This window comes from Podarcis pityusensis, assembly GCF_964106645.2.
Source record: "Podarcis pityusensis genome assembly, chromosome: 3".
In the NCBI taxonomy this organism is placed as follows: Eukaryota; Metazoa; Chordata; class Lepidosauria; order Squamata; family Lacertidae; genus Podarcis; species Podarcis pityusensis.
Window position 1 is genome coordinate 92,292,803 of NC_138026.1, and position 17,240 is coordinate 92,310,042.

The window sequence follows — 17,240 nt, forward strand, 5'->3', positions numbered from 1 at the left end:
ACAAGCCGCCCGGACTAAGGTCCCAACAGTAGACTGCCCAGTTTCTGTTCTTTAATCTCATAATCTTCTTCCTGAAGCTGCCATTAATGACAGTGGTTGAAACCCCCAAATAAAGAACAGGGACAGCAAGTAACAAATATGGTAAATATGAAATAAAGAGGTTGGGAAAGTAGCAGGAACAAAAATGAAGCCAAACAGCAGAAGAAAATGAAAGGCAATTTTTTGTTTTGTTTTGTTTTGTTTTTTTTGAAAAGAAGGAAAGCGGTAAGAGCAATGAAGCCAGAATTGAATTAAAAGGCAAGAGAGTGGCTTTTCAGATCTTTGACAGAACCTCTGAATGAGATAGCAGGGAAATCCATTGCAGGCATCTGGAAACCAATTGGATCTATTTTTTTTCAGAATGGCTATTGCATTTCCCTTCCATCTTTTTTTTTGTTTTGTTCCACCACTCCAACATTCATCCAGCATTTTGTGCCCACTGAGCATTTTCACTGAGTTGTTCTCAAATTCCTCCCCCTCACTTAGAAAGAAATGGGCTTCATTCCTTCCCCCATTCACTTTTTTGTGGGGAAGTACGTGTCCAATAAGCTTAGTGATACCTCAGTCACTTGTGGATTGTGATGTTTTAGCTACAAAAAGATCCACTCAGAGAATGAGTTGCATATAGGACTTCAAAATGATACATGCAACATAAATTGAATTTTAAATACAAAACCATTAGGGTCTGGCATTGTTTCCACTAAATTAAATATGACAATAGTGCTCCGAAAGATTTGCATACATGAAGCTGAGGTAAATGTGTTAAAACACATTCTCTCCAGTCTGTTTGTACTGATATATTTAAAATGTTACCTGTAAGAAAAATGAGTAGATATCATCGATTGTGTTAGAGTACTTAGCCTTTTCAGCAACAGATACAAGTGGTACCATGATGTTATCCAGCTCATCCTTCTCAAATAAATTGGGCACTTGTCCTGATTTCAGGATACAACTCAGGTCCTCTAAAAATGCCTCCTATTAAAAAAATGATATTAATTAGCAATCTGCTCAGGGCTAGTTAGTTTGCCAAATAACTAAGACAGCCTTTACCAACAACATGCCCTCCAGATGTTTTGGGCTACAACTCCCATCATCTCTATCTGCTGTATTGTTTTTAACACTCGATTGGGAGCCGCCCAGAGTGGCTTGGGAAACTCAGCCAGATGGGTGGGGTATAAATAATAAATTATTATTATTAGTAGTAGTATTAGTATTAGTATTATTATTGTTATTATTAATACCTAGCATTGCCATGTGGCTGCAAGAGATGGGAATTGTAGTCCAAAACATCCAGAGGTCATGCTGAAGTTTCCAAACCATCTTCAGAGTCAGCCCCATATATAATTCCCTGCATTATATGTAATCTTGTGACCAGAGGATAGACGGCAGAAGTTAGGCTATCCCTGCCCATATAGGAGTGCAGCTGGGCACCAGCTGAAGCTGATGGGTTCAAGCCACTGAGGCCACCTGAGTTTCAAATGACAGCAATGTATCCAGAAGTACACTCAAGCTGTGCACCCACTCCTTCAGCCAGAAAAATCTCATTTCAATCAATGTTAACAGGTGCACCTACTATTAAAGCCCAATCTGAAAATTTTGGTTTCTCTTTAGTTCCCCCCTGCCTTACATTGTTTTCTATATTTCCACATCATTTTGTGATTTTTGAGAGGCGGGGGATTAATGATAATTCATCAGCATTTTAGTATAGATTCCTAATATACACATATTTGTATTCAATTTGGTTTATCATAGAGGTTTTTGCAAAGCTATTTTCCCCAATGTATTGGATGTGTTTGTTATTTCACTATATTTCTCGTATATGCATTTCTACACACACTTTACCTCAGTATATGCATTTTTGTACACCTTACCTGGTTGGAGAATTGCATTGCAAAATTCGGAGAAATATGAATTTTAAAGGATGGCTGTGTCTTTCCATTTGTGTATTGTTTTGGAAAGTGTAAATTAGTTAGATAGGTTCACCTTTAAATTTGAACCAAATTCTATTTGTCCCTCAGCCCTAACTTTGACTAGATTGAGCCTCATTTACCCTTATCTTGTCAGTTACTGGGAAAAGTCACACGTGAATTAAAATGAAAGGAGAAAAATAGATGGATGTCATCTTTGCTATATTGATACTTCCAAGCCTCATATTCCGGAATGTCCAAAGCTAGCTGTTTCATGCAGATGTTAAAATGCATGAAAAATAAGGAGTCCTTAATGAAAACAACTCTCATAGGAAATAATGGTTCTCTCCCAGGTCCACCTTTTGAAAACTTCCTACAAGGAAAGAGTGAAACCACTGCAAAGCAATGCCCACACCCCCAATGCTAACAAGTGCTCTAGAAGGGTTCCATGAACAGTGGTATATGAAATGGATTTAGATAATGTGATACTTGACATTGTACAAGCGTACTTCCCCTGGTGCAACAGGACTTTCCTGTCCTTGCACTCTGTCTGCACGCACATACCAAAATCTGCTCTGGAGGGAGTCCCTCACAAATCATCACCTACTCAACCCTCTTAGTTAGGAATGGGAGATTAGAAAAAGGCCTCCTATTATTTGTAACAAAGGCAGACATGGGTCAAGTGGCCACAGAGCAGAGCAAAGCATGCCAAGCACTTGGTCCAAATCCTTTTGTATCAACAAGCAAAACTCGTCCAGCACAACATGACAACACTATCCAACGGAAGAAATTGTAATGTGAGCCAAATATTCAGGTAAAGCAATATGGAAACTACCTAAATATACTATGATTAGGAAATGGACAATCATAACAAGTGTGCAATAAACTTTATGCATATATTCCAAGTCCAATACATATATTAGAAAGGATTACCTGAATAATATCAGATTCTGTGATGAGAAAAACAGTCCTCCTGCCTTCCACACCTGCCTGCTTACAAACTTCTTTCAGATCTTCTCTAAAATTTCCATAGGTGTAATTACGGGAAATAGATAACCTGTAGAGGCTGCATGCAGATAAGTAACAGGCTAAGGATGCACAGGTTACCTTCCCAGTTCCACCATGACCAACCTGCAGGGGGGAAAAACAGTCTAACTTGAAACCAGAAAAGTTGGCTCCGTTAAATCAAACTTGTGGAAATCATAGGATTTGTGTAGGTTTTTAGGATGTGCATGGTGAATTTAGAGAAAACAAAATTAAATGGAAACAAAAGTAAATAAAAAGCCAGCAAATATTTGTCACAGCATTTGCCAAAGGCACCTTGATGAAACTAAGTAGAGCTCATCAGTGGCTGAATTAAGACATCCTGGGAATCTGATGCATATGATCTTGAGTGCCTTGATGGAATAAATGTGGGGTATAAATGTAACAAAATAAATGAATAAAACAAAATAATTCAGAAGCCTCACTAGATTAAAAGTGATTTAATTCTATGTTTGTGCATAGAAATGAAGGCTTAGGCTATGTAATGAATCCCTCAGCAATGCAAAGTTTTCTATACTATCTATATGATCCAACCAAAGTCTATCAAATCCAGAGTTTTGATCACACAGTGGCCAACCACATGTGTCAGGAAAGCTCATAAGCAGGGTATGAGCAAAACAGCACTCCTGTTTGTAATTCCTTGCAACTGGTATTCAAAGGCATATTGCTGCATCTCAGATACTGGAGGATATATAATCCTTCTGCTCATAAAAGCAATGATTTAAGAGAAAAAGGAATAAAAATGCACTAGTGTAAGTTTAAAGAAAATACTTATTTTAATTTGCCATACTAATTATGAATTGAAATAACTGTCACTGGAATTTTACATATTATAATTAAAAATGAAACTATAAGCATTTTTTTCTTACCAATGTCATGTGACTACCATCTTGTCGAAAAATTCTTGCTGCCCTTGTTATATGTTGTATTGCTTCTTTAAAAAATACTATGGAAATACCCTAAGAAAACAAGGAGCATAAATTTTAAACATCTTGTTATAGTTAAGTTAGCATACTTATAAGGATCTTATTCTATTCATAATTATTAAGCATCAGACATAGGCTTATTGGACACCTGCAAAGATCTTGGCTCTGCTCCTTCTCTTCCTTGCTGTCACTGTGGCATGCAGCAATCTCCAAACAAAAGAACCCCCCCAACAAAAAAAGTATACACTTCCATGATTACACATATAACTTGCAAATTTGCCTGCACATCTAAACAAGGTAATATACAAGCCTCACAACAATGCAATGGTCCCAGAATAGTCTATGCAAATGGAATGGGGATAAACATAAGTTTTCCAGATGGGGATTTAAAATATAAATCAAGTGTGCAGTGAACAGCCATTTCATGAAAATGCCTGTGCAAATGTTACCTTTGTGAAATGAATTATTCCTATTTCTAATCTGTACCTTTGCTCTCTGATAGGGGTATTGGAGAATTATGACAAAAATGGAATTGGGAGTAGATATTGCCCATTTCTTTTATTCATCCCATGAAAATCAATAATGATCAATCCAGTGAGCACTATTCACCAGTGCTGCTTTCAGTCCATACATCACCATCACAATAATATTAATTATTAATTATTAATGTTATTATTATTATTATTCTCTGCCCATCTGGCTGTGTTTCCCCACTCTGGGCAGCATACAACACATAAAAAATTGTAAAACATTAGACATTAAAAATTTCCCGATACAGGGTTGCCTTCAGATGTCTTCTAAAAGTCAGGTGGTTGTTTATTTCCTTGACATCTGATGGGAGGGCGTTCCACAGGGCAGGCGCCACTACTGAGAAGGCCCTCTGCCTGATTATAATTATGTTTTCCACCATTTTCACTGTGTTTCATTTGCATCAAAATGAATGGTGTAGAATAATGTAATCACAATACAGTATAATGTACACAATTTCTGTCATTATGTAAATTCATTAAGTTACATAATTTCAGACAGGGAGACAAATGTCATTTTTGGCAAAAGGCCAACTGAAGCAAAGCAGAAACAGTGCTGCATCTGATGAATACAGAGTGGAAGTAAAAACGCCTTCTTACAGCCCCCTATTCTCTGGTTACATCTGTACTCATGCAGACCCAATGGAGGTCTACCCATGGAGGAAGACTGGGAATATATGATTACAAGCCCCATTCCTTGTTACATATCTGCATCAGGAGTAGGAATAATACCTAAAACAGAGAAATGGATAAATGTACAAGCAGCAGCAGTGGAATTGCTCCTTGTTGCCAGAATAGGGCTACCCATGATCCACCTCACTGTAACCACTTGTAGGTCTTCAGATTTACCTGAGGGCTTACTCCCTGCATTTTAATGCACTGCTCTTCTAGAACCCAAAGTAGATGTGTCTTGTTGGTGACGTTTCTGTAGACTCTCTTGTGTACAGGCTGGTTTGAATCCAGAAAATCCACAAATAGGGGCGGTTCTTCCATCAACTGATCTTTTGCCCAGGGAATCTATAAAAATAGCCTAATTATTTTACACAATAATAGGCAACAATTGTGCTTTTTCCAGCATGGCTTGTGGATTCTGTATGATCCCTTCTTTGATAGCCCAGTCATTCAGTCACCTGGCCCTTACATCTGTCTAAGATTTTATACAGGCCAGTATTTCACTAATGGAAATTAGGACCTTTCTGTTCACGAAAGGTGAGGTAAGGGTTTGAGTTTACCAATAAAGCTTTTCAGACAATGGTATATCAACAGAATCCAGACACAATACTAAGCAATTGCATATGTGCCAGTAGAAAAGAGGAACTAGAAATTCATGTACAGAAATGAGTCTAGTTGCAAAAGCAGTGAGGCAAGCCATATCTGACAATGCAAGGCACAGATATACTGGTATACATAGAGGGAGGAATGGGGGTGCTTCTTAAGTTAAGGCAAGCTGCAGGCAGGAAATCCTAATCATTGATCTTTGATATTATAATATGTTATGTTATTAAACTCCATCAATGATCTGCGTTGAGGATGCTAACAGATGCTGCCATCTTGATGCATACCATGGAAATACAATGAATACATACTGTGTCAGTGTATATATGTGATATAGCCATAAAACATATTTTAGTAGAGTTCAGAATGTCATAACTTGGCTAAAGTATGCAAAATCAGGTGGAAAATCAATACTCACCCCTACCTTTTCAGAAAAGAAACCAGAAGCAACAATATGCCTGGACCCTTTAGAAGGAACAGCTTGTGGGAGATTTTGCCCTCAAACCTAACAATGCCTATCTACACTAGTTAGTAAATGAAGGAGTTAAGAACCACAGAGCTGTAAATTTCTAGAGCTCAACAAGGTCACATCTCCTCACCTTCAGGGAAAGAGGAAGCAACAGTTGTTTCCTGTTCTTTTCTCTCACTCTTTCCTTTTTGAACCATGTAACCATGTAACATCTAAGGCTGGGACTCCAGACTCAGACCACTTGTTTGAGACTAACTTCTGTATTTTGTAACCAAGGATACATTGCCCGTGCTGTTTCAGCCATAGCACTGAACAATGTATGAGTGAGACCTCTGATTACTTTAAGTAAAGCGTGAAATTTGCTTAACGTTGTGGTCAATTTACTCTGAGAGTAGAGGCAGGGGAGCACAAAAGTGAGTGCTTAATAGTGGGACATTTTAAGGGATAACAACCTCTATTTCCTACGCTTTGCAAACACTGTGGTTTTTAAAGTTTTAAACCCTGCTAGGGCCTGGCGTGTTCTGGTCCATGGGGTCACGAAGAGTCGGACATGACTAAACGACTAAACAACAACAACAACAACAACAGGGCCTCTTCTGATTAGAAAATGAGTCAAGCCCTGTGCTTTTGAATTCAAGTTGTCAGCCATTTTTTCTTTTGCAGTTCCCTACACACATGCGGTTTCAGGACTAACTTGGTCTTCCCCAGTTATTTCCCAACACAACTGGTTCCTCATATACCTCTTCCTCTGTACCTATGTCAGGGGTGATATCCCCCAGAAGAGGAGGGGCCATTGCACTGAACGGCAGTTGTCTAATGCCAGCAGGCAAAATGAGCAGTAAAACTGCAAGCACAACTAAGATAAAGTGCAGCTACTGCTCCGACTCGCTGCCAGCATCCAGCAACGCAAGCACGGAAAACACAGCCAGACCAAGTAAAGATGGGAAGGACCAAGGTCCCCCTTGGACCAGAGTGGTACAGACACTTGATTCCTAGGAGTTGTTGGAGCCAGGGGGGAAAACCTATCAGAAAATGAATAAAATGGAATTCCTGCATTGTGGGAGAGAAGTGGGAAGTGCCACGTTCCTGGCCCAATCACACTTAAGCAATCATCTCCAGAACCCCACAGCCCAGCTAGGCTCACAGCAACACCCCCTATTTCTTCCCAGCTGTAATCAGGACAATAGGGAAGGGACACACAAAAATGGTGGGCACAGCAGAGGGGAACCAGGGAAGACAGGCAGGCAAACAAACAAACAAACAAACAAACAAACAGGAGAACAGCACTAAACAAATACAGACACTCAGAGAAGGTAAATGAAGATGGAGAGGAACAACGAGAAAGAAAAATCACCTGTAATAAAGGCCAATTGTCTCACAAAATTGAAGAGAAAAAGAGAGACCCCACCATTCCAGCTGTGGGCAGGGTAGATCTGGGGAAATGAGATAACTCCTCCCCCTGGAGAGGTTGTAAAAACGCTATGAAGACCCTGCTTGTCTCCAACTAGGATGTCATTTCTAACAGGAAAGTCATCTACTCTATCAGATAAAGGTTAGATATACATTTTAATACATAATAAATAAATAAGCAAACAAAAATTTTAAAATCTACAAAAGTATTTGTTGTAAAACACCCAATAAGCAATGTGACACACACAGAGATACACACTTACCTTGAAATAGTTATTGACCTCATTTGATAGAATTTGAAAGAAAGCTTCCCGTTCTGGAGAATCAATCAGACGATCATGGAAAACCCGGGTGCATTCATGTACAAATAGCAACACTATTGATTCTTTGGAGACAATGACAGACTTGTGAGCTTGGAGCAATCCTTCAAGTACCTGTTAACAATTTCAAAATAAACTTATTTTTGGGGGGACTACAGCTTGATTCACAATAATTTTTTAATTTCTTGTAAGTTCCTGTCCATTTGTACTGATTTCAGTTTTATACTATTCTATGCTACTTCATTGTTTTATTTATACTTTTTATTTTTGTAGCTGCCCTAGGAATGCTGATTGGGCATTGAAGGGCAGGGTATACTTTTCAGGAATGAATAAAATAAGTCATATTTTCATTGTCAGACTGGTAGCATAAGGACCTCAGCCAAACCAACATATTGAGGACAACTTCCATTTTACATGGCATATGAATTTGTTGTTTGTTCATTAATAATCTAATCAATACCATTAATGTATGAAGAAGCAACTGTCAGGGACTATTTACCAATCACAGCTTATTTACCAATCTCCTGCCTTTGTCATACTGTGTGATCATAACCCAACCCAGTTAACCCTTCCTTAACCCACAGAAATTGTGGATGTACTTGTGCATTTTTCAATATAAGATTAAACAGGACAAATAACATGGGAAAGGGAGGGGGGTTGTGGAGGCAGGGATAAACAGCAAAACAATATACATATATACAGTACATGGTCCCCCAATCCCACCAGACCTACTTACTGGTTAAGTTACAATAAAATGTATCACACTTTTTCTACATTTCCCATCCTGTTGTCACATTTTGCCTAATTCTAACTAATATTACATTCCTCTTTTTGTTACAACTTTGCCTCACACATCCCTGGATGTGTAGGATTTTTTTAGACGATCCCTAAGATACATTTGCAAAAGTCCAGGCCAACAAATTGTAAAGCATGTTTATGATAAGTCTAAACAATCTGTCATCTTAACAGACCTTAAAAAGATCCCGTAGATTAAACGTGTAATGGCATTTAACTGGAGTTGGACGCACTTTATGAAGCATCCTATAGTACACAGCAATAGAGGCGCATGTTAAATTATCCTTGCATTTCTGAACTTCAGCCATGAATCTCTTGATATGTAAGTATGCTCCTAGTCGCACCTACAAGAAACAAAATATGTAACTTTTAAACATTTTCCACAAAATGCTCACTTGAAATAAATAATAAATATGTTAAATTATGAAGTACATATTTGTTTATGACTGAGATACAGTATGTGTGACTATTGTGTGCTATGATATTGAGGGGAAATATGTATATTTCTGCATCATGGAATCACAGAATTGTAGAGTTGGAAGGGACCGCAAGGGTCTTCTAGTCCAACCCCCTGCAATGCACAAATATCAACTAGGTCATACATGATAGATGGCCACCCAACCTCTGCTTAAACACCTCCAAGGAAGGAGAATCCATAACCTCCCGAAGGAGACTGTTCCACTGTTGAACAGCTCTTACTGTCAGAAAGTTTTGTCATCAGCAGATGACAAAATGGAGGACTGCTGCAAAATAAACTGTAGTGGAACAGAAAATACCAGATGAAAGGATGAATATTTGAATGGATTACGGCACTTTCCAACATCCCTATTTATGAGGTAGATTGTAGAGGAAAACATTTACATTTCATACATATTTTTGACAGTTTGGGTTGATTTTTTTAAGAGTCGTTAAATGATTCCTGCATTACCATATTACCTGGAAAATACGTTGTAAGGATTGTAAAGAAGTTACAGGCAAAACTAATGTGCAGAAACATGACAGAAGACGAGCACTAATCTCATTACTTCCTTCACTTGGCGGTGTACAAGTGGCAACCATAGCAACATCCTGGACATTCTGTGAGGGGAAGGCAGGAAAGTAAAAGCCTGAATCAAAATATTTTAAACAAGGCCAACACAATCTCTTGTGGCTTGCCGGTATCTCACTCCTCATTCCCCCTGCAATTACTCCTTTCTGTGGAACAGTCTCCAATAAGTCAAGTTGCATTTTATTTTAGTTTCCAAATACCACTCCTTTTCTGGAAAAGATCCCAGCTCATATTTGTTGCTCCCTCCTGAGTACCTTATGGGGGTACTCTACCACCTAGCTAACATTTAAGCTACTCTCACTGTGCCCATGTCTATTCTGGTTTAAAAAAAATTTTTTTTTTTAGGCAAGCTGTACCAGATCAACAACATCCTGTTTCCTGTGGAAAAAAGTTTTCCTACCACAAGAGCAAAATCTCCTTTTGCTGCTCTGGAAGGGCATATTCCCTGAACGTGTTAAGGTGTATTTCAGATGATACTTCTTCACAGAATACATAGTTAAAATGTAGTGAGGTCAGCAACATGCATGACTTTAAAAGGGGGTTAAAAGGGGGTTAAACATTATTATGGAGGATAAAGCTATTGATGACACCTAGTCAGTATTTCAGGCACTATGCCTTTGCAAATCTGTTTCTGGGGAACAGGAGTATGAAGAATGCAGTGATACTCAAGTTTGTTTCTAGGCTTCCCATAGGTATCTGGTTAGCCACTGTGAGAACAGGATAATATACTAGATGAGCTTTTGGCCTGATCCATTAGTGCTCTTTTGTTCGTAATTTATTCCAAAAACATAGAATTGGAATTATCTGTATGCACTGTTTGAGGAGTAAAAATCATCATCCCTTTTTACAACATTTATGAAACAAAGGTTTAAAAATTGAAGTATTTGATGCTTTCTTACTGCTGAAATGATGTTACATTATTTGAAATGGTTGTAATATTTAATTATAAGTTAACTATAATTAAATTACACACATAAAATTATTATGGGATACTATAGGATATTAGATTATTTTTACTGTGTATTATATAAATTATTCCGTACATTTAATAAATTTAATAACTTTTAACAAGAAATAGAAATAATGAAAATTCCATAAAGAATTTCATATTTACACAGTACCTTCCATGTAAGCTGCTCCGTGTCATAAAAACCTCCTAGGTCAAGAAACTGTCTAATTAACTCAAGTGGTGGCTGGGACCCATACTCCTCTGCTATAGGTGCATTCAGATCATCAATAAACAGTAAAACCTTAGAATAAAATTATTATTGTAGATGAGACACATTATCACAAGAGATTAACAAAAGTTATTGAATGTGCACTCCACAGCTTGCCAAATAAGTGACTGACAAAGCCTTGCCTGCTTAATATGTTGCCTGGAGTGTGTGCTTGCTCCTTTGCTACTTCCAATAGTATTTGTAACCTTTGCCCATGAGACAGAGTGGATTGCATGTTTATGTAATCTTACTAGTGGCACATCCATAATGGGGTGAGCACTGTTAGCGTGGTATTTTAACTGTGCAGTTCACCTAATAGATGTCAATATAAGTTGCGGATGTTACTGTGAGTAAATGGAGAGAGTCATCCTTGGGAATTGCGTATATGGACATTTTTACACACAGAATTCTCATCCAGCCTATGGGTACAGAAGCATATTGCTGTATCAGAGTGATAAACAGAAGTAAAGCTTTCTTTCTTTTCGTTATGTGCATCAGAAGAGAAGTTGAGGTGTGACTACAAAAAAATTTATTTCAAAAGAATTTCACCCTCAGAATCAAGTTTACTGAATTCGATTCAACATAAATTACAGATGGAACTGAAGTCTTCTGGGAAAGACTCTCCTCCCTGGAAGAGAGGGGAGTGGTTGTGGGCGGGAGCCCGAGCACCGCCCCTAGCAGGGGGCATTAGCCCTCTGCCTCCTCCTCTCACCTGGCTGGCACCCACGCCCCCTTGGCAGGCATCCAACCAGGTGCCTTCGAGGGGGCGTGTTCAGCAGCCTTTTGCGGCGGTGCCAGCCTCTCCTCGGCCTCATTCTTCTCTGTCCTCTCGTCATGAGTCATCAGCTAGGAGTCATCACAGTCATCACAGGGAAGAGCCACGAGGTTTGGAGTCGGGGGGGGGGGTCTGTGTGTGTGGAGGCTGCCTGGTTCCTGGCTTGCCTTTTAACTTTAGGAGGCTTGCATGCACTCATTGCTTTACTGCTTTTAAAAACCCAGGCATCCAGGTTTGCCTTGCTGTGTCCTCTTTTCCGTGTAAAAACCTACATTTAACCTTCTATTTCCCCCCACTCTTGGTGCTTGATTTGTTTGTGCGGTCTGAGTGTGAATTACCTTTCTTAAGCTGCAGCTTGTTCCCTTGCCCAGCACGTGCCCCCAGCGAGGTCTGAGTGTGAGTGTGGCTCTGTCTTTCTTTCTCCCTCGTCTCCTCGCTTTCCTTCCCCTGCCTCTGCCTTGGTGGCTGTGCATTTTTATTTAATTTTTGGCCAGGGTGCTTGTACGTTTTCCCCTCTATTGCCCTTGCCTGTCCAATTGCATGGCTGGTCTGGGTGACTGAGTGGGTTTGCCTTACATTTTAATTTGTTGGCCAGGGTGCTGCTGCGTTTTCCCCCTCCATTGTCCTTGAGAGCCTGGATAGCTCAGTTGGTTAGAGCATGGTGCTGATAATGCCAAGGTTGCAAGTTCGATCCCTGTATGGGACAGCTGAATATTTCTGCATTGCTTGGGTTGGACTAGATGATCCTCAGGGTTCCTTTTCCTGTTCCTCTCTAATTTTAAGTCGTGTGTGTGTGTGTGCTTGCAGCGTGTGTTTGTGCCTGCCGTTTATTGATTTGTGTGTTTGTGCCTGCTGTTTATTGTGCCTGCCGTTTATTGATTTATTACTCTTCTAACGTGGGTTTAATTTACCCTGCAATCCCTTCCATTGGTACCACTTAAATCGGGAGCCCCCTGAAAAATTTTAAAGGCTGCCGGGGCTTGGAATAGACTGTGCGCTTAAACCTCACCCCTCTTGGTTTCTCTAAGCCAAACCCCCCCCTTCGCTTGATGTTTGGGGGAAGAAATAAGGCAGGGCTTGGGGTGGACAATTCAGGGTTTCTGATCAGGGAACCATTCCTCAGCACTGCACGTTTATACGTTTAGAACCTTTGAAGGTGTGCCTTTGCCTGGTTCTTGTCATTGGCTTCACTTGCCAGTACAGGCTCCCTAAAGAAAACCACTTTTAAACAACAACAACAAAAAAGGTTTTGGCTTATAGTACCTTACTGAAAAGTCCAGGTTAACCCACGGTTTATATTTCCACTTCATTTTGGCTCACTGTAAAGGACAGCTATTTTCCTTTTCTTCAAAAACTTCCTTGCCCGGCATGTTCATTTTACTCCTTATCCTTTTGACAATATCCAACTCTCCAGTGAAATAAGCAGTAGTGTGGGAGGAGATTTGGCATTTACTACAGATAGCAGCAATTGAGCCAATTTCTCCAGAGCACTCCTTCTCCAGTATGCCATATTCTTTGTGATATCAAAAAAGGATGGCTCTTAGAAGGCGGTGTTAGACACAAGGTAGTTGTTCATCGATCGGCAGAGCCTCGTTGACTCCACCCTGAATTTGCAGTAAACCAGTGGTTCACAATTAGGGCCCCTTCCCTTGCCTCCCCACCAACGTTTTTTGTTTTTTGGTCATTTTTGCATGGTAATACCACACATTTTATGGTCTGTTTTTTTTTAGTATACCTGAAATTATCTGTTTATTAGGGGCTACCCCCCCATTTTGTTCAAAAAAATTGCTTTGCAGAAGTAACTACCATAGAGTTATCTCCCCCCCCCCAAAAAATAGGGGGTCTGTGGCTTAGCTTTTGAAAAATATCGAGGGTCCTCAGTAATTAGCTAATTGGGAACCACTGCAGTAAACCATAAACCGATTCAAAGTCAAGAAAGAGGGAGGACAAAGAACCTCTTTCTCCTTTACTGTGCCAGTTCTCTGCCCTTGTGCAAGGCAAGTACTCAGCTTTGGTGCTGGGAGCTAGCCTGAAAACCAAGTCTTTAGCATTATATAGTTAGAGGATGGTTTGGGGAATTTGAGAAATTAAAAAGGTTTCTTTTCCTTTTGAAACAACCACCCAGACAATCCCAAATATGTACATGCTAGAACAAGAAGAGGAGGAAACAACGTGAGAAAGAAAAACAGAGGAAAATACACGTAACCTCAAAATAAAGGCTCTCACACTTCAAATAGTGGTACAATATGCCTGTTCTATGCCTGTTAGGGAGAGCGGATGTACAGATTTTTTTGTTGTCAGTTTCTACTTGTCATTAGGCCCGAGTGATACTTGGTCTTCAACGTCACGATATATCACCAGCTAAACATTGTGATATACGTAGAGGCACTGGCTTGGCTGTATGGTTTTTCTCGCATCATTATTTTTGCATAGCATACACCCCCCCACCCCACCCCCATGATTCACAATATATTGCCAGGTTAAAAATTATGAAACCGATATCACAATACGGACTTCAAACTGGTTTTGGACAATATATCAATATATCATCCAGACCTAGTTGTCATATAACATATAATATAATGAATTACACTGGGCAACAATTTTTTACTTTTTGAATGTTATCTAGATTTCTACAACTGATTTAGGGTATTTTTGCACTGCTGAATCAGGAAATGGCATCCGTTTCTCTCCATCAGGTCAGGTTTACTGTAAACTGAATGGTGGGCATTGATAAAGGTAAGTACATGTAAATTGCATGTTGCTTCACCATTTTTCAAACTTCAGGGCTTGAACTTCCGTTTCTTGGAACTCCAGGAATGCTCAGCGACAGGGAGGTCTCTCTTCAGAGTCCAACAGTAGTCAGCCATCATGACTGCGTCCCAGAGACCCTGATACCTGGTCTCCATCTCTTTCATGTCCTGATGGAATCTCTCCCCCTGCTCATCACTCATTGAACCCAGGTTCTCAGGAAACCGGTCCATATGTGAAAATAGGTAGTGCATCTTGACGCTCATGTTGCAGCCCAGGTTTCTGAAAGCAGTCAGCATGTTGTTGACAAGTTCTGCGTAGTTTCTGGCCTTACTGTTGCCAAGAAAGTTCTTCACTACCAGAACAAATGCCTTCCACGCTTCCAGTTCCACTTCGTTCATTGAGTTTCCGAACTCTGGATCTCTGATGAGCTGACGGATCTGAGGACCGTCAAAGATGCCAGCTTTCAACTTCTCCGTGGTCAATCCTGGAAAAGCCTGGCACAAGTAAGTGAAGCAGTCACCATCCTTGTCCAGAGCCTTGGTGAACTGCTTGATTAAGCCGAGCTTGATGTGCAGTGGTGGGAAGAGTATTCTGTCTCTGTCCACCAGAGGGTCGTTGATGACGTTCCTTTTTTTGCAAGGCACCAATTCCTCCCGCACAGGCCAGTCCTTCTTTGTGTAATGCTGAGCACAGTCCCTACTATCCCACATGCACAGAAAACATGGGTACTTGGTGTCCCAACAAAAAGTTCACCATCTTCAGGTCAACATAAATAAACCACTTATACTGATCATAACCAATTTTCTCCAGCACATACTTCACCGCTTCATAGTTCTCCTTCAGTGTACTCGAGTGAGCCAGGGGTATAGAGGCAAACTGGTTGCCGTTGTGTAGCAGAACACATTTCAGTGATCGCTTGCTGCTGTCAATGAACAGTCTCCAATCTTTGGGTTTGTACTGTGGCACTCCAAGCTTGAGCAGAACCTGCGCAATATCTGCACAGTACACCAAGTCCTTCTCTTCCGAGAAAAAACGGAGGTACTCTTGATGCCTGTTGCGGAAGAAGCTGATGCGAGCACTGTCAGAGAGGAGGTTTTTTGCCTTCAATCTGGATGCCAACAGTTCGGCAGAGTCCTTTGACAAGCTGAGGTCGCGAACTAGATCATTCAACTCCTTTTGGAAAAACGGATGTGGAGCATCATCTTCAAGAACCACTTCTTCTTCTTCATGTCCTTCAACACTGGAGGCATCTTCGTCACTAATGTCAGGAAGTTCTCCGAAGATAGGCACTGGAATTTCATCACAATGAGCTACAGGATGACGTGTTGATTGAAGATCAGGATACTTCGTGGGGCGGCTGCCCCATTAACTTAGTTTTGATCCCCCAACTTTATGCTTTGCCGCACCAATTTATGGAAGATTTCGAGGTTTTATGACTTCAAACTGATCCCTTTTTGACATAATCACCCAGAACTATAGGACCTGAATACTTCTTGTCATTAAAATAATCATTTACAATCAAAACAATTATTCGACATGGCATTTTACCCCCACCAACTTCTTCTAAAATGCTCCACACAAGCGTACATGTGAACAAAAACGTAAAAAACGACATGTGGCCATAGCTCAAAAACTTGACCTGATTGAGCAAAACCAATGTGATTTTGGGATTCAGCGCATCAGATTCGTCCTAAATCAACTGAAAAAATGCAGACAACAAATTTGTTGTTGACCAGTGTTATTCATAGTATATTTTTAATAAACTTCCCCAAAATATATTCACCTACTTCTTACCTGTTTAAATTGTGGAGCACCCAGGATATCTTTACTTTTTAGTATTAATTTCTGAAGGATCAAAGCCTTTGTTTGGGCAGCACTGGTATGAGCACTCAACTGCAGCGTAGAAATAATAGTACCACTTGTACATGTTTCTTCCAGATCAGGCTCTTCTCTTGGCGAGCTCAGGGTTGACACTAATACAAAATTAACAGTTAGAACCCTACAGGATTAATAAACAGCACCTTTCTAACCTATCACAGTATGCTATTTTTATTCTATTTGCCAATGAAAAGCACTAACAGGTCAAATACATTACTTGTTAATTTTCTGACTATAAGGATATTTTCAACTTAATTCTTAATTGAGGGTTTTAACATTTTTATCTATAAAGCAACAAGATTGGATGACTTCAACAATAAAATAATTTTCCTACTACTAAACATCAATTCATCTGACTGAAGAGGTACTAGCAATCATTAATCCGAATGTTTTACATTGGAGCTGAAAGTGAGCACAATATATACAGAATGTTTTAATACATATTTCTGCACAACCTCTTAGCTTTATTTTAAGAATAAGAGAAAATCTCAAACTACCTTGTTGAACGGTAAGCCCTCCTACCATAATATCTGCCCCTGCAAACCTTCCTCCAATTAATTTTTAGTCAAAATATAAATGCTACTTTTGTTCTTTAAAGACCTTTACAGCTAGGGATGTGGGAAGGATTTGTTCAGCTCATATTTTAATTTGAACCTGCCGAATCTGCACTTTCCAAATCAATATGTAAACTGAAACAGTTATCATCTGAAAGTTTTACTTCTCTGGACTTCTGATGGAGGAAAATGGTGGACTGATCGTCTTCCGTCAGCAGCTTGCCAACACAGATGATTATGTGGTGATTGATGATAGCCAGGCCATAAATCTTGGCTATTGAATTGAGTGAACTTGGATATGA

General features: G+C 39.8%; 1 protein-coding gene across 11 annotated transcripts in view; it reads right to left on the reverse strand.

The window, feature by feature from the left end:
• The window catches only part of DNAH14 (dynein axonemal heavy chain 14), a 133,047-nt gene that overhangs the window by 43,152 nt on the left and 72,655 nt on the right, over window positions 1–17,240 (reverse strand). For all 11 annotated transcript variants that reach the window (XR_013984497.1, XR_013984498.1, XM_081000069.1 and 8 more), the window contains 9 exons: window positions 16,301–16,479; window positions 10,882–11,010; window positions 9,649–9,789; window positions 8,889–9,056; window positions 7,861–8,031; window positions 5,293–5,460; window positions 3,860–3,949; window positions 2,880–3,077; window positions 853–1,014 (listed from right to left, as the gene is read on the reverse strand). Coding sequence is in view for 9 of the 11 variants with exons in the window: in XM_081000069.1 (XP_080856195.1) it covers window positions 853–1,014; window positions 2,880–3,077; window positions 3,860–3,949; window positions 5,293–5,460; window positions 7,861–8,031; window positions 8,889–9,056; window positions 9,649–9,789; window positions 10,882–11,010; window positions 16,301–16,479 (1,406 nt within the window). In the remaining 2 variants the exon portion in view is untranslated. The remainder of the gene's footprint in view (window positions 1–852; window positions 1,015–2,879; window positions 3,078–3,859; window positions 3,950–5,292; window positions 5,461–7,860; window positions 8,032–8,888; window positions 9,057–9,648; window positions 9,790–10,881; window positions 11,011–16,300; window positions 16,480–17,240) is intronic.